The sequence below is a fragment of the Heterodontus francisci genome, chromosome 8 (assembly GCF_036365525.1).
Source record: "Heterodontus francisci isolate sHetFra1 chromosome 8, sHetFra1.hap1, whole genome shotgun sequence".
In the NCBI taxonomy this organism is placed as follows: domain Eukaryota; kingdom Metazoa; phylum Chordata; class Chondrichthyes; order Heterodontiformes; family Heterodontidae; genus Heterodontus; species Heterodontus francisci.
This window is the reverse complement of record NC_090378.1, coordinates 100,474,933-100,502,050: the sequence shown is the minus strand read 5'-3', so window position 1 is coordinate 100,502,050 and position 27,118 is coordinate 100,474,933. Positions and strand designations below refer to the sequence as shown.

General features: G+C 44.7%; 1 protein-coding gene across 3 annotated transcripts in view; it reads left to right on the top strand.

Annotated features, from left to right (window-relative positions):
* Window positions 1-27,118, top strand: part of qsox1 (quiescin Q6 sulfhydryl oxidase 1) — a 144,495-nt gene that overhangs the window by 62,639 nt on the left and 54,738 nt on the right. Inside the window, exons 6-8 of one of the 3 annotated variants that reach the window (XM_068037830.1) lie at window positions 3,172-3,317; window positions 18,917-19,048; window positions 20,577-20,706. In XM_068037830.1, coding sequence (XP_067893931.1) covers window positions 3,172-3,317; window positions 18,917-19,048; window positions 20,577-20,706 — 408 coding nt within the window. The remainder of the gene's footprint in view (window positions 1-3,171; window positions 3,318-18,916; window positions 19,049-20,576; window positions 20,707-27,118) is intronic. The other 2 variants (XM_068037832.1, XM_068037831.1) reach the window with 2 other exon arrangements.

The window sequence follows — 27,118 nt, the reverse complement described above, 5'->3', positions numbered from 1 at the left end:
CAATGCTATAAAGCAGACACTTCTGATGGTAAAAAGTAATTTAGAGGAGTCAATAAGGAACTGAATACTTGTTCCGAAACATCCTGTAGAATTCCAATGTCGGAAGGTCACCCCAGCAGTTTATGTTGGTATAATACAAGCAGAGTTTCAGCAGTGTTCTCACTGACATTTCAGTATAATGTAAAAGGAAAAGTCTTACATTTAAATAGCGCCTTTCTGAACCTCAGGATGTTCCAAAGTGCTTTGCAGCCAATTAAGTACTTTTTAAGTGTAGTCACTGTTGCAATGTAGGGAAGCAAACAAATTTGAACGTTACGATTCCATCTGAGCTGTGGAAAATGCTCAGCAGCAGAATAAATTAGGTTATGTCAGGTACAGTTTCTGATCAGCCAAGGTTAGTGTAAATGTCTGTGTAAAAACAGAGTTCTCTGAAATGCAGTATAAGCACATTAGATGTTTGTACATGAACCTTACCCATCAAACATTTCAGGCTGAGGATTTTCCCAATCCCAACTTGGAGTCTGTCTGAAGAAAGCGATTGACCTCGGCTGAAGTACAGGTGATTACCCGCCGGTTAATGGTGGTGATTGTGGTGAGAGTAATTTGAGGTGATAACTAAGAGTATATTGGCTCAAGTGAAAGCTATGGTGATTTAACTCAATCAAAACACTGGTTTAGTATGTATCTCCTTTGCTGAGGACTGTTTTTGTGTTTTAAAATGATGAATTCTTGTTTTACAAAAGTGGAACCTGGGCTCCACTGTGGTAGCCACTTAGATGACAGAGACATTGGTTCAGTGTTCTTCTGATTTGTCATATGTCAGTCACATGGCATCAGACGGGTCCCAGTCTTGGATCAAGATACTGTTTGATGCTGGATGCTACATAAAAACATGAGAAATAGGAGTAGGAAAAGGCCATTTGGCCCCTTGTACCTGCACTGCCATTCAATAAGATCGTGGTTATCTGATTGTGTCCTTAACTCCACTTTCCTGCATGTTCCCCATAACACTTTACTTCCTTTTAGATCAAAAATCTGTCTAGCTCAGCCTTGAATATATTCAATAATCCACTGTTCTCAGGGGTAGAGAATTCCAAAGATTAACGACCTCTGAGAGAAGAAATTCCTCCTCATCTGTTTTAAATGGGAGACCCCTTATTCTGAAACTGTGCCCCTAGTTCTAGATTCCCCCATGAGGGGAAACATCCTCTCAGCATCTACCTGTCAAGTCCCCAAAGAATCTTATATGTTTCAATAAGATCACTTCTCTTTCTTCTAAATTCCAATGAGTATTGGCCCAACCTGCTCAACCTTTCCTTATGGAGAAGGTTTAATTGTAGCAGCGCAAATTTATTTTTCTTTATATCTGGCACCGAAGCTCCATCTACCTCAGATCTAGTTGTAACGGTGGTTTAAACTCTTAATTGGGAGTTGGAGCATTTGAGCTGCAATTTCAACCAAGACCAGTCTTGTGATACTGAAGGTCTACCAGAGATGTCTTCATCCAGATCATCTATGAAAGTCTGTTCTTCCAACAACTGGAGCTGGGACTTGAATTTGCTGATGAGTTAGTATAATTTCCATAGTTAATTCAGGATCTGCTGTCATTGTCTACAGAGAGCTCCCATGAACAAATAATCTGGACACAGTTTGTCACGCAGTGTGCACTAAACTCTGATAGAAACAGCCACACAATGTGCAGATCTGAGGAGAGCTCTATTAGTCTTTGACTCATTCCCCATTTTGAGACTTTCTGCAGGCTCTGATATCTGGAAACATTTGACCCTGAGATTGTAGCTATCAAGTCAGTCTCTGGGTTCTCTCCTGTGGCATTGATATCCTGTATTCATCCTTCAGAGTGAAGTTGATCACGACCCATAGATATAGAATGAGTTAAAAAATCATCTTCCTCTTGGAGGATGCAACTCATCAATATGCTACAGTATGTGAATGCATTTAAGGGAAAACTAGAAAGTAAATGAGAGAGAAAGGAATAAATAGATATATTGATAGAGTGAGATGAAGTAAGGTGAGTGCATGCTCATGTGAAGCATAAACACGGCATCGACCCGTTCAGCCAAATGGCCTTTTTCTGTGCTGTAAAATTCAACATAGTGGAGAATCAAACTGAGTTTTCTGGGCTTAAAGGCACTGTTATTGATCTTGGAAAGTAGGAACCCATTCTCTAATGATGCCAAGAATAGTACTGCTGCATGAAATGGAGAGTAATGTCACCCAATTTGTGATGAGCTACTCCTCTCAGTTGAAGTTCCCATCTAGTCAGCTAGCCAACAGCCAGAGCCTGCAATATGGTCAGTCACTGCTGTGCTTGGATAATCAGTTTAGGGTGTTGTATTTTCTGGCCACTTTCACTCTCTTTGCTTCAAATTTTTTGAACTGTAGAAACTGTCCTCTGCTACAAAAGCAGCTCCATCTGCCACAGATGAAGGGCTATAAAACCATGCACAAGGTCAGACAAACTGTTTTTGTGGTTATGATTTTCAGCTATACCAGAGTTTCTAGGCATCAAGAGATGGATCTTTCTACCTGAAGACATATTCCTTACCATTTCACTTCACTCTTAGTGACATAGCTCTAAGCAATGGGTATCACTGCAGCATTGGTAGAGCCCAGTGTCTTCTAGCTGAAAAGATGGCATTGTACAGCAAAACCCAGAAAAAGGAATTTGACCATGAAATACCTTGAAATGTAGTTCATTTTACTACTCTTAGTTTCCTGCAATATAAACAAAGGTGGTTGACTATCATTACTCCAGTGAGGAACTGAGAATTTTCAGTTGACCTAGGGTGTGAAAGTACAAAGCACCCAATAAATGTGTTACTCCAATGTCAAGTATAGATGTAGTCTCCATTATTACTTCTCAGGAACCATTCATGTCACTGTTAAAACCAACTGTCTGAGCTTTGCTATAAGCTACTTGGTTAGTGCTTCCTCTCGGAAGATTCAAAGCAGGCAAACTTATCCTGTTGTTAATTTTAGGGGGAACAAAAAAAATGTTGTGACCATGAAATGGGAATCCCGAAAACAAAAATGAAATTATCACCAGGACTGTCATCACCCACACAGAGTTTGTTTTGCCTGCAGTTTGTTTCACAGTCCCTTTTGGTTAGTTCAAAGGAAATTTCTGATTGGTGCCTGTTGCGCCCACAGGTGACCCTGGATATGCTGCAGTACGAGAACATCGCTGTGCGCAGAGTTCTGAGCAGTGAAGAGAACCTCATGATGATGCTTAATGTTCAGGAGGTCCCGTCTTGCTACCTGTACTTCGCTAATAACACCCACAGGAAGGTCACAGTGTATGTATACCTCTGCAGTTACAAACGGGTTGCACACTCTTGTATCACTGATCCTGCTGTAAGCTATTGCCATATGTTTGGGGCCATTGTAGCTGTTAACACAGAGCATGGTGTATATATCATGCGTGTAGAACAGAATGTTGATGGATGTTTAATTTCTCTGAATTGTTTCAGGAACATGTCTCTGCCTCTTACTAACACACACGTCATGCCCAGTTCGGGCAGCCTTTTCATAACCTTCTGTCCCAACCAGGTAACCAGCTCTGGTGATTTGAAAAATGCCACAACATTTGCATCTTGCAGTTGCTGGCTTTTTAGTCAAATAACACTAGTCTTTCTGTTTTCACTTGGCCTCTAGCACACACCCAGAATCTCCTGACTCAGAGGTGAGAGTGCTAACAACTGAGCCACAGCTGACATGTGATGTTGCAATCATGTTACTGTAAAATGTGTATTTTATTTTAAGTTTTCAAACCCGTATTTTGAGCACTAACAATTTCAATTACTGAGAAGTGAAAGATAGTGAAATTATTTTTTCATAAAGCCCAATGAATGATTTGAGAGAATCCACTGACCCGACTGTGCAATCACAAGGGTTATTACATAAACTAGGATAAAAGCAAAATACTGAGGATGCTGGAAATCTGAAATAGTAGTTCTGAAGAAGGCTCACTGACCTGAAACGTTAACTCTGCTTCTCTCTCCACAGATGCTGCTAGACCTGCTGAGTTTTTCCAGCACTTTTTGTTTTTATTACATAAACTAGGGTTGTATTCCCTGGAATTTTAGAAGGCTAAGGGGTTTTTGGTTGAAGTTTTCAGGTTATTAAGAGGAACAGGTTTGGTAGATTGGGAGAAACCATTTCTGCTCATTGTGGAGTCCATTTGAGTAACAGAAAAGGCTGGCAGGAAACCAAGTCTTTAGTCAAGTGATGGTGTTCTTCCCTGCTCTTCAAATGGTGCCATGAGATCCTTTACATCCACCTGAGAGGGCAGACTCAGTTTTACATCTCATATGAAAGACAGCACTTCCAATAATAGTCACAGAGTCATTTACAGCACAGAAGGAGCCCATTCGGCCCATCAAGTCCATGCCAGCTCTCTGCAGAGCAATCCAGTCAGTCCCATTCCCCCGTTCTATCCCCAGAGCCCTGCAAGTTTATTTCCCTCAAGTGCCTATCCAATTTCCTTTTGAAATCATCGATTGTCTCAGTTTCCACCACCCTCATAGGTAGCAATTTCTATATCATTATCACATACTACGTAAAAAAGTTTTTCCTCCCATGTATCTCTTGCCCAAAACCTTAAATCTGTGTCCCCTAGTCCTTGTATCATCAGCTAATGGGAACAGTTTCTCCTTGTCTACCTTATCTAAACCTGCCATAATCTTGTACACCTCTACCAAATCTCCCCTCAATCTCCTTTGCTCCAAGGAGAACAACCCCAGCTTCTCCAACCTAACCTTGTAGCTAAAATCCTCCATCCCTTGGAACCATTCTGTTAAATTTCCTCCACACCCTCTCAAGGTCCCTCACATCCTTCCTAAAGTGTGGTGACCAGAGCTAGGCACAGTACTCTAGTTGTGGCCTAACCAGAGCTTTATAAAGGTTCAGCATAACTTCCTTGCTTTTGTACTCAATACCTTTATTTATGAAGCCCAAGATCCCATATGCTTTGCTAACCACTCTCTCAATATGTCCTGCCTCCTTCAAAGATCAATGCTCATGCACCCCCAAATTCCTCTGTCCCTGCACACTCTTTAGAACTGTGCCATTAAGTATATATTGCCTCTCCCTATCCCTTTTGTCAAAATGCATCACTCGCACTTCTCTGTATTAAATTCCATCTGCCACTTGTCTGCCCATTCTGCTAGCCTATGTCCTGTTTCAGTTGATTTGTATCATCCTCCCAGTTTGCCACTCCTCCAAGTTTGGTATCATCAGCAAATTTTGAAAATTCACTCTTTATTCCAATATCTAAGTCATTTATATATATATATAAAACCAGTGATCCCTAGCACTGACCCTTGGGGAACACCACTGTCTACCATCCTCTAGTCTTAAAATTAAGCATTTATTATGACTTGCTGTTTTCTGTCCTTAAGCCAGTTTTTTTATCCAAGCTGACATGAGCCTCAATTTTGATAACCTGCCTTTTATGTGGTACTTTGTCAAACACTTTCTTAAAATCCATACAGACAACATCATTGCATTCTCATCATCAACCTTCTCTGTTACTTCATCAAAAAATTCAATTAGATTAGTCAAGCATGATCTGCATTTTACACATCTATGATGGCTATCCTTAATTAACATAAACCTCTCCAAGTTCCAGTTGATTTTTTCCCCTGATTATTGTTTGTAAAACTTTACCCACTGATGTTAAATTGACTGTCCTTACGCCCTTCCTTGAATAAGGTTGTCACATTTGCCACTCTCCAATCCTCAGGCACCTACTCGTAACTAGGGAAGATTGAAAGATTATGGCAAGCCCCTCCACTATCTCCGCCCACACTTCCTTTAGCAACCTGGGATGCAAGCCATCAGGACCAGGCGACTTATCCACTCTAAGCTTAGCCAGCCTCTTCACTACCTCCTGTCTCTCAATTTTCACCCCATCCATTACCTCTACCATCTCTGCTTCTACTGATATTTTGTCAGCATCTTTTCTTCCTGAGTAAACACCAATACAAAGTACTGTTTTAGTATTCTAGCCTCGACCTGTACCTCTACGCGTATATCACCCTCGTTGTTCCTATTAGGACCCAATCCACCTCTTACTACCTGTTTCTACATGCTGGTAGAACATTTTCATCCCCTTCCTTACCCTTTACTCTAACACTACTCCAATTGATATATCCCAAAATCGCCACTCTATAGTTCTTGCACATCTTTGTGACTTCCCTGCAGATTTGCTGCTCTGTCTCTCTCTCTCACTGTTTGGAGGCCTATAGAATACACCCAGTAACATGATCATACCTTTTTTGCTTTTCAAATTTAACCAAATGGATTCTGTCCTGGTCCCCTCAAGGGCATCGTCCCTTTTCAACACTACAATGTCTTCCTTAATCAGTTCTGCCACCCCACCTCCCTTTTTTCCTTCCCTATCTTTTCTGAGCACTTTATATCCTTGAATGTTAAGTGCCCAGTCCTCACCATTTTTAATTCATGCTTCCGTTACTGCCACTACATCATATTCCCACATAGCTATTTGTCTTTGTAGCTCATCAACCTTATTCACCACACTTTGTGCGTTCACATACATGTATTGTAAACCTGCCTTTGTATTCCTTGTAGTCCTTCTTAGTATGCTGCTATCTAATATGGCACTACTTCTTTCTCTAGCACTATCTAACACTCTCATTTTATGCACTTTATTCCTCTTTTTCTACTTCTATATACAGTGCCAATTTAGTGTAAACTCTCTTCAACCACACTAGTGAACCTCCCTGTGAGGTCATTGCTCCCAGTCCCATTGAGGTGCAACCAGTTCCTTTTGAATAGGTGCCTCCTGGCCCAGAGCTGGTCTGAATGTCCCAAGCTCTCCCTCCTCTACCATGCCTCAAGCCATGCTTTGATCCTTCCTATTTCTACTCTCGCTGGCCCATGGCACTGTTAGTAATCCAGCAATTACTACCTTCAAGTTCCAGCTTTTCAACTTCCTCCCTAGCTCATGAAAATATGACCATAGGACCTCAATGCCTGCCCTTGCTATCATTAATACCAATGTGTACCACAACTTCAAGCTCACTCCCTTCCCCCTGCAGAGTATTCTGCACCATCGCCATGCTGCCTTTTACCCTGGCATTAGGGAAGCAACATTATAAAAATGCCTGTCAGTCCCCATGCCTATGGAATCACCTATATCAACTGCATGTCTGCTCTTTGCTGTTTCCTGCCCATTGGTGCCATGTTCTGGACTGCTGTCCTTCAAGGTGTCGTCACTCCCAGCAATCTCCCCTGCTGAGTCCCAGTTTGAGAGTGGCACGGACTCCAAAGACTCCTGCACTTGCTGCCTCATGACCACCTATTTACTATCCGGAACTCTTACTGTCTATGGCATGACCATCTCCTGGAATGTACAACCCAGGAAATTCTCATCTTCCCTGATGTTCCGCAATGACTGCAGCTGCCTTTTAAGTTCAGAAATCCTGAGCTTGAGCTCAAGCAGTATTGCCACAGTACTGTGATTGTGCATCAGCTTTGATTTTGCACTCAAGATTCTGGAGTGGGATTTGAACCCAAAACCTCCCAACTCATAAGTGAGCATGCTACCAGTTGAGTCATGACTAACATGCAGCCAGCTGGTGGTGCCTCCTGACTTGCCTAACATTCGCCTGCTGCCTCCCAAAAAGCATGTAGAAAGAGTGCTTTTAGTTTAGAGATACAGCACTGAAACAGACCCTTCGGCCTACCGAGTCTGCGCCGACCATCAACCACCCATTTATACTAATCCTACACTAATTCCATATTCCTACCACATCCCCACCTGTCCCTATATTCCCCTACCACCTACCTATACTAGGGGCAATTTATAATGGCCAATTTACCTATCAACCTGCAAGTCTTTTGGCTTGTGGGAGGAAACCGGAGCACCTGGAGGAAACCCACGCAAACACAGGGAGAACTTGCAAACTCCACACAGGCACTACCCAGAATTGAACCTGGGTCGCTGGAGCTGTGAGGCTGCGGTGCTAACCACTGCACCACTGTGCCGCCCCGCTTCTCATGGGTCAGCTGATTGTGTCAATGTTATTTAAATATTATGTGTTAAATCTCTTTAAACTATTATTTCTTGTTGAGTTTAGGTAAAAACTGATAGTAAATGTGCATTCTGATGTACTATATCACTTTTGAGACGATGGGAGGCTATTGAGCAGATTCCAGACCTGTTTGCATCTTAGAATGATCTTCATCTAATACTTCTGGTGATGAGTGGGAAGATGCTTAACAATGCACTTGCCATAGCATTGATGCCAAGGGGAGGTCTCTCATTCTTGGATTTAATTGGCAGCTTGGCAAGCCAATCCTCGGCCCAAAGAGCAATGGGAGAGGTGAGAGGTCAGCTTTGTTTGTTCACCTCTCTGGAAAAGCAAGTCTGGAAGTTTGATCCTGGGACAGTCAGAGTGAGATAGCGTGGGCCGGAATTTTACACCCCCCCCCCCCCCCCAAAGAGTGGGTAGGTGACAGGGGGGTTGTGTAAAATGGAACGGGAGGCTCGGGGGGCCCTTCCCGACCCACTCCCACCTCCGTCGCCACTTTACGCAGGGCAGCGGCAGCGGAAAACAGCCCACCCACCCCAGGCCAATCAAGGCCCTTAAGTGGCCACTTAAAGGCCACTTAAGGGCCTCCGCCCACCACCAGGGTGATTTTACCCTGGCTAGTCAGGCGGCCCAGGCCCAAGAAAAGCTGCCTGACAAAAGAAGGTGGCTCTCTGATGGCCTCAGAGGGGTCCCTCATGATCAGGCACCCTGTGCCCGACGGAGGGCTACCTCCACTGCCCCCAACCACTCCAACACCCCTGTCCCCCCAATCAACCACCCTTGCCTCACCGGAACCCAACCGATCGCCCCAGTGGCGCTGCTGGGACTAAGAGCTGCTGCCCCACTGATTGGCCAGCAGCTCTGTTAGGCAGGACTTACTGCCTCAAGCGGGTGGAAACCCCGCCTCAGAATAATTAAAGGCCGGGGAACCGTAAGATGCAGGTCGGATCTCCAGGCCAGGTGGAAGCGGGTTTGCCACCAACATTTCAGTCGGTGGACGGTTCCCATCCGCCGAGGGAAAAATCCCGACCGTGGGCTCTCTTTCTCAGGGTTGGTGCCAATCAGTTCAGAGACTGTTGATTTGTAAAGTGACTGTTGCTGGTAACAATAGGGAACATTGAATAAACTACTATTATGATCGTAAAGGGAGCAATGGGGTGTAAATAAAGCTACCCGTGAAAAAGCTATCAGTTCATTTATGTAGAATTAGTTTATCACGCGACATGAAGTCCTGTGACATTGATCACAAGTCGTGGGAGTCAGTTGCCAGCGATCGCCAGAGCTGGCGGACAGCCATAAAGGCGGGGCTAAAGAATGGCGAGTCGAAGAGACTTGGCAGTTGGCAGGAAAAAAGACAGAAGTGCAAGGAGAGAACCAACTGTGTAACACCCCCGACAACCAATTTTATCTGCAGCGCCTGTGGAAGAGTCTGTCACTCAAGAATTGGCCTTTATAGCCACTCCAGCGCTGCTTCACAAACCACTGACCACCTCCAGGCGCTTACCCATTGTCTCTCAAGACAAGGAGGCCAAAGAAGAAGAAGAGTTTATAATTGTGCTTCATCTTGCTAGAGTGCCTTCTAGTCATTTTCCAATTAGAAAGCAGAATTAACTTGAAATTATAGTATCCAGTACACACATGAAGGGTCTTATTGTTATGGCCCCTTATTCATGCTATCACATAACTAGACATTAGACGGTAAAGCCTTTCTCCAGATCGTAGGGGACATATGATCCGCTTATGGCAGTGCTTGATGATACTGAACCTGAAAATGTAGTGGAGGCCCTAATTTTGCAGAAAGAGATAGTGGGAGTGTTCACACTTCAGGAGGCTTCTGGTGTGTGTTTATATACATGTGTGCTAGCGCGTGTGTTTCTTTGTCTGTACAGGTTTTGTACGTACACGTGTGTGTATGTGTTTTCCTCTTCTCTTTTCACATTTGTTCTCAGCAGTGCATCTTTGAAAGGCACAGACTGCCACAAAGTCTATTCCTGATGCCTTGTCAAAGCTTCTATGAAGCTAGATGCCAGGAAACACTTGACAGCAGCTGCTTCTCAGCACTGCCATTGTAGCGCCTGCTCCAGGGGAATCGGGAGCTCTATGTGCAGAGGGCCATGGGCAGGATTGTGCGTCTTACTGACTCACAGTGTGACAGGCAGTCACTGTGTTGTTCTCATCCTTACATTTTGCAAAATAAATTTCAATGTTTAAAATAATTTTGTGAATTCATGTCTCTGCAAAGGAGGCTTGCTGGGATTCAGCTACCTACCAGTGCCTGCAGCACCATCTGTCCACGTGAGTGAGTCAGACAGGCAGGAAGAAATTGTCCTCTCAGAACTAGTCACCTACTGGAGAAATTAGAGACAGCTCTTTGCTCCACAATATGTTTCTGAGATCAGCACTTGGCATGTCAATTGCCCTAGTAATATTTGCCTACAGGTGCCAGCTATGGCTCAATGGGTTACACACTAGCCTCTGAGGCAATGGGTTCAAGATCAACTCCGGAGATTTGAGCACAAAGTTTAGGCTGACAATTGCTTTACAGTGTCATCTTTCGGATGAGACATTAAACTGAGGCCCCGTCTGCCCTCTCCAACATTCAAAGGCGAGCAGGGGATTTAACCCCTCCGTGCCCTGACCAATGCTTATCCCTCAGTCATCATCACAAACACCGATTATCTAGTCATTATCACATTGTTGTTTGTGGGACCTTGCTGTGCTCAAATTGGCTACCACATTTCCTATATTACAGCAGTGACTACACTTCAAAAGTACATTGTTGGCTATAGAGCACTTTGGGATGTCCTGAGGTCATGAAAGGTGCTATATAAGCCATTCGATGGCACTGGCAGCCCTCACTCAAGTGGCCAGACATCATGCAGAGCCTTGGCACTGAGTGTTACTTGGTTATTCCATCATGTAGGGCATCATAGCCCAATCCTGTTCTCAATCTGAAACCCCCAAAGCAAGCACTTTTCAGTGGGGGTGGGATGAGGGGATGGTGTCACTGGATGGTGATCAGGAGCAGGAACCCTTGCTGAAAGCACCCCCCTCGCATTGGAGCCAATTGTCATAGTGGTGCAGTGGTTAGCACCGCAGCCTCACAGCTCCAGGGACCCGGGTTCAATTCTGGGTACTGCCTGTGCGGAGTTTGCAAGTTCTCCCTGTGACCGCGTGGGTTTTCGCCAGGTGCTCCGGTTTCCTCCCACAGCCAAAGACTTGCAGGTGATAGGTAAATTGGCCATTCTAAATTGCCCCTAGTATAGGTAGGTGGTAGGGAACATGGGAATACTGTAGGCTTAGTATAAATGGGTGGTTGTTGGTCGGCACAGACTCAGTGGGCCGAAGGGCCTTTTTCAGTGCTGTATCTCTAAACTAAAACTAAAAGCAGCTACTTCATTTTGATGTACTCTACGTTACATAGGAGAAGAGAAAGAGGAGGGGAGAGGGCAAAGGTCAGTGCATTGTCAGCCTTGTGTTGGAACTGATCTGTGATAGGTGGAGCATGCAATGTCCATGTTTGCAGTGAAATGCCTGGCAAACAAGGCCTTGCTGAAACAATTATAAAGAAAGAACTTGCATTTTTCCAGCACCTTTCACAATCTCAGGATGTCCCAAAGCATTTCACAGCCAATTAAATACTTTTGAAGAGTCATTGTTGTAATGTAGGAAATGAGGCAGCTATGGGCCCTGACAATATCCCGGCTGCAGTACTGAAGACTTGTGCTCTGGAACTAGCTGTGCACCTAGCCAATCTGTTCCAGTCCAGCTTCAACACTGGCATCTACCCGACAATGTGGGAAATTGGTCCAGCTATGACCAGTCCATAAAAAACAGTACATATGCCAATTACCACCCCATCAGTCTACTCTCGATCGTCAGCAAAGTGATGGAAGGTGTCGTCGATAGTACTACCAAGCGGCACTTATTCAGCAATAACCTGCTCACTGACACTCAGTTTGGGTTCTGCCAGGGACACTCAGTTCCAGCCTTGGTCCAACCGTGCACTAAAGAGCTGAATTCAACAGTTGAAGTGAGAGTGATTGCCCTTGACTTCAAGGCAACATTTGACGGAATGTGGCATTTAAAAAAAAAAATTTCTTGGAATGTGGAAGATGCTTGCTCAGCCAGCATTTATTGCCTATCCCTGATTGCCCTTGAGAAGGTGGTGGTGAGCTGTCTTCTTGAACCGCTGCAGGCAATCTGGTGTAGGTACACCCACAGTGCTGTTAGGGAAGGAGTTCCAGGGACAGTGAAGGAATGGCAATATAGTTCTGAGTCAGGATGGTGTGTGGCTTGGATGGGAACTTGCAGGTGGTGGTGTTCCCATGCATCTGCTGCTCTTGTCCTTCCAGATGGAAAAGGTCACAGGTTTGGAAGGTGCTGTCAAAGGAGCCTTGGTGGGTTGCTGCAGTGCATCTTGTAGATGGTACACACTGCTGCCACTTTGCATCAGTGGTGGAGGGAGTGAATGTTTAAGGTTATGAATGGGGTGCAGATCAAGCAGGCTGCCTTGTCCTGGATGCTGTCGAGCTTCCTGAGAGTTGTTGAAGCCTTGCAAAAGTGAAGTCAATAGGAATCAGGAGGAAAACTCTCCACTGGTTGGAGAGCACAAAGGAAGATGGTTGTGGTTTTTGGAGGTCAATCATCTCAGCCCCAGGACATCACTGCAGGAGTTCCTCAGGGTAGTGTCCTGGACCCAACCATCTTCAGCTGCTTCATCAATTACCTTCCTTCGATCATAAGGTCAGAAGTGGGGATGTTCGCTGATGATTGCACAATGTTCAGCAACATTTGCGACTCCTCAGATACTGAAGCAGCCCATGACCTGTTGCAGCAAGACCTGGACAACATTCAAGCTTGGGTTGATAAGTGGCAGGTAATAGTTGCGCCACTCAAGTACCGGGCAATGACCATCTCCAACAGGAGAGAATCTAACCATCTCCTCTAGATGTTCAATGGCATTACCCCCACTATCAACATCCTGGGGGTTACATTGACCAGAAGCTTTACTGGAGTATCCACATAAATACTGTGGCTACAAGAGCAGGTCAGAGACTGGGAATTCTGCAGCGAGTAACTCACCTCCTGTCTCCCCAGTGCCTGTCCACCATCTACAAGGCACAAGTCAGGAGTGTGATGGAATACTCTCCACTTGCCTGGATGAGTGCAGCTCCAACAGCACTCAATCAACTTGACACAGTGGCACAGTGGTTAGCACTGCAGCCTCACAGCTCCAGCGACCTGGGTTCGGTTCTGGGTACTGTCTGTGTGGAGTTTGCAAGTTCTCCCTGTAACTGTGTGGGTGTGTTCTGGTTTCCTCCCACATGCCAAAGACTTGCAGGTTGATAGGTAAATTGGCCATTGTAAATTGCCCCTAGTGTAGGTAGGTGGTATGAGAATTGAGGGAAGGTGGGGATGTGAGAGGGAAATGGGATTAATGTAGGATTAGTATAAATGGGTGGTTGATGGTTGGCACGGACTTGTAGGGCCTGTTTCGGTACTGTATCTCTCTATGACCTTTCAGGACAAAGCAGCCCACTTAATCAGCACCCCACCCACCACCTTCAACATTCACTCCCTCCACCACTGACACACAATGGCAGCAGTGTGAACCATTTACAAGATGCACTGCAGCAACTTGCCAAGGCTCCTTCCAAACCTGCAACCTCTGCCATGTAGAAGGACAAGGACAGCAGATGCATGGGAACACCACCACCCGCAAGTTCCCCTCCAAGTCACACACCATCCTGACTTGGAACTGTATCACTGTTCCTTCACTGTCACTGGATCAAAATCCTGGAACTCCCTTTCTAACTGCACTGTGGGTGTACTTACAGTGGTTCAAGAAACCAGCCCACCATCACCTACCTTCTCAAGGACAATTAGGGATGGGCAACAAATGCTGGCCTTGATAGTGATGCCCACATCCTACAAACAAATTAAATAAAGAACAATTTGTGCACAGCAAGGTCCCATAAACAGCAGTGTGATAATGACTAGATTATCTGTTTTCTTTACAGATGTTGGTTGAGGGTTAAAGATTGGCCAGGCCAGCAGGGAGAGCTCCTGCTCTCCTTCAAAATTTTCATTGTTGTAATGTAGGAAACAAGGCAGTCAAAATTGCACACAGGAAGCTCACATCAACAGTAACGTGGAATTGACCAGATAATCTGTTGTAGTGATGTTAGTTGTGACTCTGGGGCCAGAATACTACCCACTAAGCCACAGCAGAGAAAGGAGGTTTGCTGGGCGGTTTTGGGTTGGGGAGAAGTGGAGTACTGTGAGCAGTTCTGTGCACCATATCTTAGGAAGGATATATTGGTCTTGGAGGGAGTGCAGTGTAGATTTACCAGGATGATGCCTGGACTCCAAGGGTTAAGTTATGAGGAGAGATTACACAAACTAGCGTTGTATTCCCTGGAACTTAGAAGGTTAAGGGTGATTCGATTGAAGTTTTGAAGATATTAAGGGAACAGATAGGGTAGATAGAGAGAAACTATTTCTGCTGGTTGGGGAGTCTTGGACTAGGGGGCATAGCCTGAAAGTTAGAGCCAGACCTTTCAGGAGTGAAATTACGAAACGCTTCTACACGCAAAGGGTGGCAGAAGTTTAGAACTCTCTTCCGCAGATGACAATTGATGCTAGATCAATCAGTAATTTTAAATCTGAGATTTTTATTAATCAAAGTTATTAAGGGATATGGGGCAAAGGCAGGTATGTGGAGTTAGGCAGCAGCTCAGTCATGATCTCACAGAAAGGTGGAAGAGGCTCGAGAGGCTATATGACGTACTGATGTTCCTATGGCCAGAATTTAACAATGAGGTGGTGGCCCCGCCCACTGTCTGGGAAACCAGGGGGTGAGCCCGCCTCCGCCTGCCCTGGAAGCCACGCTGGTATTTAATGTGGCTCAGGCCCTTAATTGGCTGCAGTTGGGGCTTTCACCCCTCTGAGGCATGAAGTTCCACCTCCAAGAGCTGCCGACCAATCAGAGGGCCAGCTGCTCTCCAGGCCCAGCAGAGCCATCAGGTGTGGTGGCCACTGCTGGGACTGCATCCAGCAAGAAGAGGACCATGGATGTCAGCCACCAGAAAGGTAAGTGGGGGTCGAGCCTCACCAGGGACAATCAGCAGGGACTGACAAGGTGGGAGAAGTTGGTGTAGGGCAGGGTGGTTGTTTTAGCAGGGGCAGTCGGTGCTGCTGAGGGGGCCCTCCGTGGGGCACAAGGTGCCCGATCAGAAGGGGCTCCCTCCCAGCCCTCAAGCAGGCCGCCAGGTATTTTACCAATGGCGGCCTCCTCAGGTGCCAAAGTACCCATCCGCCACTGGTAAAATACCAGCGTTGGTGGGAAGAGGCCCTTAAGTGGCAATTAATTGCCACTTAAGGGCCTCAATTGGCCTAAGGGTGGGTGAGCCTCCTGCCACCTCCCCTGCCGCTGGTCAAATAGCAGATGGGGTGGGTAAGTGATGTGCAAAGCACCCCCCGCCTCCCACCCGATTTTATACACCCCACCCGCTGCCTCTTAGCCCACTCCCGGGAGGGAGTATTAAATTACGGCCTATGTTCCTATAAACCCTTAATCAGGCGGCTGAATTTTCTTAAAAATGTGAGCCAGTAACTGGAACACTGCCAGCTTTTGGGCTGACGGGACAGGGCAGTGAGTGGGAATTTTACAAAAGTCTTTCCACAAGTGCTGGATGAAGGGCCAGGGCTGAAATGTGAACCCGGCTTTCTCTCCCCAGTGTGTTTTCTGATATTTTCTGTTGCTGTGTCCGAAACAGTTAATGTTTTGCTGCATGGAATATGCACAGGAGATTGTACGACTCTTGCACAATAAGAAGATGTTCCAAACTGTTGCATGAAAACAATAGCGATTTTCCGGGTGACTGAACAGAGGCAACTGGTGCGATCGGCAAGTTAAGTGACAAGCAGATGGGACATTCTATCTGTGAATGGATGATTAATGCCGTGGAGCTGAGTGGTGGCACAGTGCAAGGAGCAGTGGGGCAGCGCGCCACATTTGGGTAAATGGGACTTGCCAGGGAGAATTTCATCAGAGCCTGAGGGACAGATGTGGGAAGAAGCTAAAGTCAAGTGTAAGCCTGTCCCTGGCCGCAGCCTCCCTTTCCACTGTCTCCTGTGACAGACGCTGGGGATAATTGGATGGTGCTGATGACATTATCAAAGTGCCAGGCTTTCTTCAGAGCTAGTGGAGGGGAAAATTATTTGTGATCAAGTATGAGGCCTCCATCTGCTCATGGTTAAACAGAGATCTACAGCTCTGCATGTGTCTTTAAGAGGGGATAAACAGAACAGTAAATATCAGGCAGCTAGGTCACAGAGAATTAATGGCAGGGGCATGTTTTGGCACTGCCTCTTTTAAACTTTGAAGACCACCCAGCTACTTTCCTCTGCCTCCCATTGCTTCATGTCTGTTTCCTTTTCCTTTTTTCTGCTTTACTCTGCATCATTTTCTCATCTCTCTCTCATCGTGTTTTCTCTTTTTTGTTTTTACTCTGAATCTTTCTTTTTTCATCTTTCTGTCACTTTCTCTATCCTTTAACTCTTCTCTCTCAGTCTCTCCATCCCAGCTTTTTCCTCCTTTCTTTCTCCACCTCAGGTTTCCTCTTTCTGCCTCCTTCCTTTCTTTCTCTTGCTCCCTCTTTACTGTCGCCAGCATTGGACTTTACATCTGCGAGTAACTCCTTTAAAACAGACCCTTATTTGAGCATTTTTGTTCCCTTCTCTTCCCCCAACATCGGTGTCGGCATATTTGACTTTGTCCATACGTGTGGACAGTAATCGGATCAGCCGCACTTTGTGAAGCACTCCTGATTCATATTTCCATTGAAAATCAGGCAAAATGTATCACGGGTGCCTTGCCTGTTATAAAGTATGATCCATTATCAATATTACCCCCTGTGACCTTCAGGATTTTTTTGGGAGGCATGTGGGCATTGCAGGCAAGGTTGGTATTTATTGTTAATCTTTAGCTGCCCTGGAAAGGTGGAGTTGAGTTACATTCTTCACCTGCTCCGGACTGCATTCTTTATAGTGAGTTTGAAAAAAGACTTGCATTCATATAGTGCCCTTCATGACCACAGGACATTTCAAAGCACCTTATAGCCAATGAAGTACTTTTGAAGTCTATAATGTAGGAAACCTGGCAGCCAATTTGCACACCGCAAGCTCTCACAAACAGCAATGAGATAATGACCAGAAAACCTGTCTTTGTGATGTTGATTGAGGAATAAATATTGGCAACCAGGGATAACTCCCCTACTTTTCTTCGAAATAGTGCCATGGGATCTTTTACATCCACCCGATGTGCCAGACGGGGCCTCGGTTTAATATCTCATCCAAAAGACGGTGCCTCTGTCAGGACTCCACTAAAGCGTCAGCCTTGATTTTTGTGCTCAGGTTCTAGAGCAGAAATTGAACCCACAACCGTCTGACCCAGATGTAGAAGTGCTACAGCTGATATATTTGGTGCAAGTGAATGGCTTGCTGTTAGAGTGCAGTTTAGAGTCAACTAATTTGCTGTGGGTCTGGACTCACATGTAGACCAGACCAGCTAAGGACAGCAAGTTTCCTTTCCTGAAGGATATTAGTGAACCGGTTGAGTTTTTAATGGGATTCTGACAGCTTCATGGTCGCTTTTACTGATAACAACTTTTTATTTTATTTTTGCAAAAACTGAATTTAAATTCACAAACTGTCATAGTGGGATATGAACTTGCATTTTCTAGAATACCAGTCTCGGAACACAACCAATGTGCTACTAAACCTGTTAGAGAAGACAATCTGATTGCAGATAGTGATGATGGTTTTTAATCTAGTGGAGCAAATAGGAATGTGACAAACAACGACATCATGGATTTTTTAGCGCCTTTTTTGCAGAAGAACGCCCCAAGGCACATCGCAGAGATATTATCAGAAATACATTGACACATAACCAAAGACATTAGGAGTGGTGATCAAAAGCTTGGTCAGAGAGGTGGGTTTTAAGGAGGGTCAGAGAGAAAGACAGGAAGATAGAGAGTCAGAAGAGTTTAGAGAGCAAATTCCATAGATTCAGCACTGAGCAGCTGAAGGCTTGGCCACCAATTGGGGCAAACAGGAGGAATGCAAAAGAGGCCAGAGAGTGAGGACTAGAGAGTTTGAAAGCACAGGGGGAAGAGGGGTTTGTTGTCGGGCTAGAGGCAGTTACAGAGATAAGGTGGGAAAAACCATTGATTTTCATTGCTTTCACCATTGGTGGCCATGTCTTCAGCTGCCTAGGCCGTTAAACTCTGAAATTCCCTCCCTAAATATCTCCACCTCTCCAGCTCTCTCTCCTGGATCTTCGGAGTTTGTCACACATCCCTTGGAATGTGGAGTGCTGCCATAAGCTCCACATTCCCTCACTGGAGTCATGTGCAGTGGGGATACTAATGCATTACTGGCAGTCTCCCAGTGTGTAGGAGCCGATCTGAAGGATGAGAGTGGGCATCTAACTAAGGTCCAGGGACTGCTTCTCTTTGAACGAACAAAAGTCTGACTTAAAACACCAGCACATCTCTTACTTTTGTTACCCCAACATCTCCCTCTGGACCTTTCAGATAAGATCTGGTGAAGTGCCCTCCCTTTGTCCCTTAACACATGTTGCAGTCCATTAGCAAGCTGACTTTGCCAGTGATGGGCACAGAGTGGCACCTGGGGGAATGGTGTGTGCCAAGCCCGCAGACCGGGATGATTCTGGGGAAGCTGAAGCAAAGTGTTTCTATTCCAAAAGCGATGATTGGAGGTGAAACAATGAACGTGCTTTATGCTGAAACTGGCTGCTTCCCGATCCACAGGAAAATGCCAACACGCACTTTCTACACGTATTACTTGCGCCGGTTACCGGGGGTGACGCGTAACGCTTACAAGCTGACTACACAGGATTCTACACATATGACTACAGTGCGACCATGGAGCGATTTGGACAGGTAAGATGTTTCTAATGATAAGATAAATGTGACAGGGCACAGCTGTAGCCCTCTCAGTCCCCACCCCCGTCCCCGTCCCCTCCTCCGTACCCGTCCCCTCTCCTCCAGTCAACACCCTGTTATATTCCCACTGGGAGCTGAGTTGCTGATGTACTTTTCGGGATGGGGTGCAGCGGGGTTATCAACCTGGGCTTGCCTGGTAGAAGCTGAGTTGCAATGACTGTACTGTACTACCTCTTGTTGGCACTAGAGGGAGGCCATGACTCATTTCCCTCCTCCCCCACCCCCCACTGCCAAACCCCCAATCAGGTGGTTCTGCTCAACTTCTCTGATTGGCTGCCATGCAGAATCAGCAGATGGTCAGGGGATAGCCCAGTAAAATCCTGGCCAGGGTGAAGAGGCCACGAGCAATGCTGTAATGCAACCAGCTCACTGAGAGGGGAGGCTGTCATCTTATCACTTTGAGCTGGGGCTGGTGCCTATTTGCCAAGCCCAGAAGTGGGCAGTGGGTTGATCCAATGCTTACTTTGCTGATATTCAAAATGTAGCTAAAACCTCAACAACAAATGATAGCTTCACATCATGCAATACAAAAATAAATCGAAAGTGCACTTCTCTTCTAAAAATCAGACTTTTGATTACTTTGTTCTTTTTGGAAATATCCAGAAGACCAGACGGGCCCAGGATTGAGTTGAATGGGGGAATAACCTCAACTTGGGCTTGATTGAAACTCGAGTCAGAGAAGCGATTTGACCCCTTGCATCATTCAACTTGAAATAAATAGATTCATTATCTATGTATGTGTCTTGGCCAGATATTCTGTGTAAACTGTCCTAGAGGATGGATACAGAGGCTGGTTTCCAATTATGCCAAAGCTGAGAACACAAGTATCCATGCTAGGATTATTTCTAATTTGCAAGTGAGCCCAGACCCCAAGTTGTCCTGTCCATCTTTTCCACAGAACCACCAGTATTAGGACATGAAACCAGTCTGATCTCTGGCCCCCCCAGTAGGGATACAAACTATTTTTCACTTTGAAATTGGGCCTAAAACTGGCATGGATTACTGCAAGCTCTGAATTAATTAGAAATGCTAAACACTTGAGCTGACTGATCAATGACACTTTACAGCTGGGAGCTCTATCTTCCACTTTTGAGGTAACCTGTTGATGGAAACTGAGAACTGCGAGAATATTTGCAGAACTGTGGCACTTTATTTTCTCGCGGAAGCTCGTCAAACCAATTTTGCAGGGAGAGATTTTTAGGCCCACAGGTGTAGCTGTATCCAATTGTCGGTATCAAAGTATAGCTATATCCCTCCCTCTGTGTCGAGGTGTAACTGTATCCCTTTCCCTCTGTCGAGGTGTAGCTGTATCACTCTCTCTGTGTCACGGTGTAGATGTATCCCTCTATCCGTGTCAAGGTGTAGCTGTATCCATCTCCCTGTATCAAGGTGTAACTGTATTCCTCTCTCTCTGTGTCGAGGTATAACTGTATTGCTGAATTTTTGCCTGTGTTCCTGTTTACAGTTGCAAAGTGTATATGGCTGATCTGGAGTCTGCACTTTACTACTCTCTCAAGGTGGAAGTGGGAATGCATAAGGAGCTGTCAGGAAATACCCTCGCTGCTCTGAAACACTTCATTGCTGTGCTTACTAAGGTTAGTTGGAGAGTGTGTTCATTCATGAGTCACAGGGATCTGAACTGCATCAAATTCAACAGTACTTCTGAACAAAGCAATAAAATGATCATGTAACTGCCAAATGCTAGCTTAAGGGACATCGTATAAACGAGCTCTAGTGTGAAGCTAATCTCATCCAAATACTTCAAACTGCCTCCTTCACTCTGTTTGCCCCTTTTGTGAGTGCTGTGATGGTGGATCCATTCCATTTTTTTTCTTGAAATGAAGAGTTCCTGACATGGATGAATTTGATTGCCATTTTCATTGCAGTGGGATATCAGAATACAGTGGCACTTTGCAAGGAAATTGTTTTCAGCAGGGTATGCGTTTTTTGCTAGGCAATTGTGGGGAGTTTCTCTTTATACAGCAGGGTAAGGGGTACTCACTGTGTGACCGTATGGAGTTTCTGTTTGTTCTGCAGGGTAAGGGTTATTCAATGTTTGTTCAGCAGAGTGAGGGTTACTCACTGTGTGACTGTACGAAGTTTCTGTTTCTTCAGCAAGACTGACTGAGAACGACACTGTGACTTTCAGTTCAATAGCTGACTTGATTGTGAGGAAATGTTTCAGCAAACTTGGTGTCAAGACAACAATAAAATTTTGCACACGATATTGAGTCTATATTATAAAATGATACAATGCTATTACTTCTTGTTTATCATATAACACTTCTCGTGGCAAATTTCAATGTCGCACTTTTTGGTTCGTCTAGGTTTCATTTTCTCAAAACAACAATAAAATCAATAATTAGAAGCTAGTAAATGTACAAATCAAAATGAGCAAACTGGCAACAAATCAAACATGAGCAGCAACCTAGATCTAGCAATTAATCAAAAATTAAACTTCTCAAAATACCTTTTGGCAGAATATTATTTCCATGGCTTGCCCTTCCACCTGCTGACAGTGAAGTCAAAGTAAGGTTTCTAACAGAATAAAAACATCAACAGTTACAAATTTCATTGTAGCATAAGTAATGTAGATGTAAAGTTATCCTTTGTATCTCTGATCACCTTCATGATGCAGTCAGTGCAAATATAAATCTGGCTTTGCTGCAGGAAATGGTGTCTACATTTTTGTTTTACCGCTAATGGATTTAAAAACAAGTTGAGCCACAGGTCCATAGAATACGAAATAGAAAAGGGTTGTTTGAGGAAAAGTTACAAATTTAAATGATCAACAGCAACAACTTATATTTATATAGCACCTTTGATGTAATAAAATGAACCAAGGCTTCACAGGAGCGTTATAAAACCAAGTATGACACTGAGCCACTAAAGTAGATATTGGGCTGATTTTACAAGCACGGTGGCAAGCCTCAAAGATGGCGGTACGCACGCGCGGGCTTTACTCCGTGGAGCCACCGCAGTATTAAATGCGGCAGTTCATTTACATGGCTGGAGCGGACCGCCCTGCTGCCCCCCTCACCGCGCCAGATGATGTGCAGGGGGTGGGCAGTCTGTCCGCAGCAATGGCGTCCGGCACCACTGTGCAGGCACCAACACCATTTTTAAAGGGCTTCCAGCCCTTACATTTAATTAAAATTTTCAATGGAATAAACACTTTAGATTTAAATTTTAAAAATAATGAAATGTTTCTATCCCCTCTCCCACCAGCCCCCCCCCCAATATCAATTTAGTTAATTTGTTCTGCTCTCACCTCCCAAAATACTTATCTTGTGTACCTGACCTTTCCCACCAACCCAAAGTTCAATAACTTTTAACTTCAACCCCTTCCCACTCTCCCCTCCACCAATCAGAATAGTTCTTCCCCACTCCCCACACCCCAACCTGCACACTGAAATACTTATCTGTTCCCCCCACCAGTGTCCTGCATCGGATCTCCAAATGGAGATCCGAAGGCGTGGTAATGCTGCCTGCCGCCACCCATATGGAACCAGAATGGACGGCAGGAGTGGGTAAGTATTTCATTCATTGATCAGCATTCTTTTGACTGTGGTAATGTTGGTCCTATCACCGAACGACAGGGAGGCCGCCATGAGACCTCGCCACCGCTGGCAATATGGGGCCGGGCCTTCCCGGCTTCGAAGCCCATGGTAGGCCTCGCCCAGAGGCATGTTCCAGGCCCGCCCGCCATGACCCCCGATGTCAGGGGGGCCTGTAAAATCCAGTCCATTAGGTCACATGATGAAAAGCTTAGTCAAAGGGGTAGGTTTTAAGGAGTTTCTTAAAGAAGGAAAATGAGGTAGAGAGGCGGAGAGGTTTAAGGAGGGTATTCCAGAGGGTGGGGCCACGAATGGTGGAAGGATTAAAATTGGGGATGCACAAGAAGCCAGACTTTGAGGAGCACAGATATCGGATATATCAAATGTATAATATTTGTTACGCCTCGGTGCCAGTCGTTTATAAGTTCTGCGTGCTTGGAATATTGTAGAGAAGCCTGACACCATGCCACATAACCGCTTTCCTTTTTGTTGAAAAAACTTTTGGAAAGCATGAACCTTCAGACTTTAGAAACATAGAAAAATAGGAGCAGGTGTAGGCCATTCGGCCCTTTGAGCCTGGACTGCCATTCAATACGATCATGGCTGATCATCCAAACTCAGTACCCTTTTCCCGCTTTCTCTCTGTATCCCTTGATCCCTTTAGCCCTAAGAACTATATCTAACTCTTTCTTGAATATATTTAATGATTTGGCCTCAACTGCTTTCTGTGGTAGAGAATTCCACAGGTTCACCACTTTCTGAGTGAAGAAATCTCTCCTTATCTCAGTCCTAAATGGCTTACCCCTTATCCTTAGACTGTGACCCCTTGTCCTGGACTCCCCCGCCATCAGAAACATCCTTCCTGCATCTAGTCTGTCCAGTCCTGTTAGAATTTTGTAGGTTTCTATGAGCTCCTCTCTCATTCTTCTAAACTCTAATGAATACAAGCCTAATGGACCCAATCTCTCCTCATACGTCAGTCCTGCCATCCCAGGAATCAGTCTGGTGAACCTTCGCTATACTCCCTCCATAGCAAGAACATCCTTCCTCAGATAAGGAGACCAAAACTGCACACAATACTCCACATGTTGTCTCACCAAGGTCTTGTATAATTGCAGCAAGACATCCTTCCTCCTGTACTCGAATCCTCTTGCTATGAAGGCCAGCATACCATTTGCCTTCTTAACTGCCTTCTGCACCTGCATGCTTATTTTCAGCGACTGGTGCACAAGGACACCCAGGTCTCACTGCACCTCCCTCTTTCCCAATCTGTCGCCATTCAGACAATAATCTGCCTTCCTGTTTTTGCCATCAAAGTGGATAACCTCACATTTATCCACATTACACTGCATCTGCCATGTATTTGCCCACTCACTCGACCTGTCCAAATCACACTGGAGCTTCTTTGCATCCTCGTCACATTTCACACTCCCACCCAGCTTTGTGTTGTCTGCAAACTTGGATATATTACATTTAATTCCCTCATCTATATCAATATATATTGTGAATAGCTGGGGTCCTAGCACCGATCCCTGCAGTACCCCACTAGTCACTGCCTGCCACTCGGAAAAGACCCGTTTATTCCTACTCTTTGTTTCCTGTCTGCCAACCAGTTCTCTATCCATGTCAGTACTTTACCCCCAATCCCATGTGCTTTAATTTTGCACACTAATCTCTTATGTGGGACCTTATTGAAAGCCTTCTGGAAGTCCAAATACACCTCATCCACTGATTCTCCCTTATCTATTCTACTAGTTACATCCTCAAAAAATTCCAGTAGATTTGTCAAGCATGATTTCCCTTTCATAATTCCATGTTGACTTTGTCTGATCTGTAATTGTTTTCCAAGTGCTCTGCTATTACATCTTTTAGAATGGACTCTCGCATTTTCCCCACTACTGATGTCAGGCTAACCAGTCTATAATTACCTGCTTTCTCTCTACCTCCTTTTTTAAAAAGTGGGGTTACATTAGCTACCCTCCAATCCGTTGGAACTGTTCCAGAGTCTATAGAATTTTGAAAATGGCCAGCAATGCATCTACTATTTCTCGGGCCACTTCCTTAAATACTCTGGGATGTAGATGATCAGGCACTGGGGATTTATCGGCCTTCAATCCCGTCAATTTCCCGAACACTATTTCCCTACTAAAACTGATTTCATACAGATCCTCCTTCTCACTAGACCCTATGATCCCCAACATTTCTGGGAGGTAAATTGTGTCCTCCTTTGTTAAGACAGAACCAAAGTATGTATTTAATTGGTCTGCCATTATAAATTCCCCTGTTTCTGACTGTAAGGAACCCACATTTGTCTACACTAATCCTTTTCTCTTCACCTATCTATAGAAGCTTTTACAGTCAGTTTTTATGTTCTCTGCAAGCTTACTCTCATACTCTATTTTCCCCTTCCCATTCAATTCCTTTTTCCTCCTTTGCTGAATTCTAAACTGCTCCCAATCCTCAGGTTTGCTGCTTGTTCTGGCCATTTTATATTTCTCCTCCTTGGATCTAATACTATGCCTAACTTCTTTTGTAAGCCATGGTTTAGCTACCCTTTCTGTTTTATTTTTGCGCCAGACAGGAATGAACAATTGTTGTAATTCATCCTGTGCTCTTGAAATGCTAGCCATTGCCTATCCAATGCCAACCCTTTAAGTAACATTCCCCAATCTATCATAGCCAACTCGCGCCTCATACCTTCATAGTTTCCTTTATTTAGATTCAGGACCCTAGTCTCGGAATCAACTCTCTCACTCTGCATCTTAATGAAGAATTCTATCATGTTATGGGCGCTCTTCCCCAAGGGACCCCACACAACAAGATTGTTAACTAATCCTTTCTCATTACGCAATGCCCAGTCTAGGATGGCCTGTTCTCTAGTTGGTTCCTCAACGTATTGGTCCAAAAACCTAACACATACGCACTCCAGGAATTCCTCCTCTAGCTGAGAAAAGTTCAAGAATAATTTTAAATGGCAACAAAATTTTCCATTGAGAGCTTCGTCTATTATCGTGAGCCCCAACCTTTTCCAAATCATTGGAATTTGCTGACAGAATCAGAGTTTGTTCCAGAGGCAGGGCCTGCTTTTTTACGAGAACATGGGAACAATTATTGTTCTTTAAAAACGTTATGGAAGAAGGCATTGGCACTTGGCACTTTCACACTCTCAGGACGCTCCAAAGCACGACACAGTCAATGAACTACCTTTGAAGTCAAGTCATTGTTGTTTTTGTTGGCAAACCTACAGTGGGTTAAAGGAGGCAGTCATTGATAATTTTTCCAAAATCTGATTGAATATTTTCAATGAACAAGCAATCCACTCATTATAGAAGCGAATATATGAATTAGGAGCAGGAATAGGCCACTCGGCCCCTCAAGCCTACTCCGCCATTCAGTAAGTTCATGGTTGAACTGATTACTCCACATTCCCGCCTACCCCCGATAACCTTTCACCCCCTTGCTTATCAAGAATCTATCTACCTCTACCTTAAAAATATTCAAAGACTCTGCTTCCACCGCCTTTTGAGGAAGAGAATTCCAAAGACTCACAACCCTTATTTTTAAACAGTGACCCCTAGTTCTAGATGCTTCCACAAGGGGAAACATCTTTTCCACATCGACTCTGTCAAGACCCCTCAGGATCTTATATGTTTCAATCAAGTCGCCTCTTTCTCTTCTAAACTCTAATGGATATAAGCCTAGCCTGTCCAACCTTTCCTCATAAGATAACCTGCCGATTCAAGGTATTAATCTCGTAAACCTTCACTGAACTGCTTCCTTCCGTAAATAAGGAGACCAATACTGTACACAGCACTCCAGATGTGGTCTCACCAATGCCCTGTATAACTTAAGCATAACCTACCTACTTTTGTATTCAATTCTCCTCGCAATAAATGATAATATTCTATTAGCTTTCCTGATTACTTGCTATACCTGCATGCTAATCTTTTGCGATTCATGCACTAGGACACCCAGATCCCTCTGCGTCTCAGAGCTCTGTAATCTCTCACCATTTAGATAATGTGCACTTCTTTTTTATTCTTCCTGCCAAAATGCACAATTTCACATTTTCCCACATTATACTGCATTTGCCAGATCTTGTTAAATATGATTTCCCTTTCACAAAACCATGTTAACTCTGCCTGATTGCCTTGAATTTTTCTAAATGCCCTGCTGTAACGTCTTGAATAATCGCTTCTAACATTTTCCCTATGACAGATGTTAAGCTAACTGGCCTGTAGTTTCCTACTTTCTGTCTCCCTCCCTTTTTGAATGAAGGAGTTACATTCACTATTTTCTAATCTAACGGAACCTTCCTTGAATCGAGAGAATTTTGGAAAATCAAACCACGCATCAACTATCTCACTAGCCACTTCTTTTAGGATCCTCGGACGAAGTCCATCAGGAACCAGGGACTTGCCAGCCCGCAGCTCCAACTATTTGCTGAGTA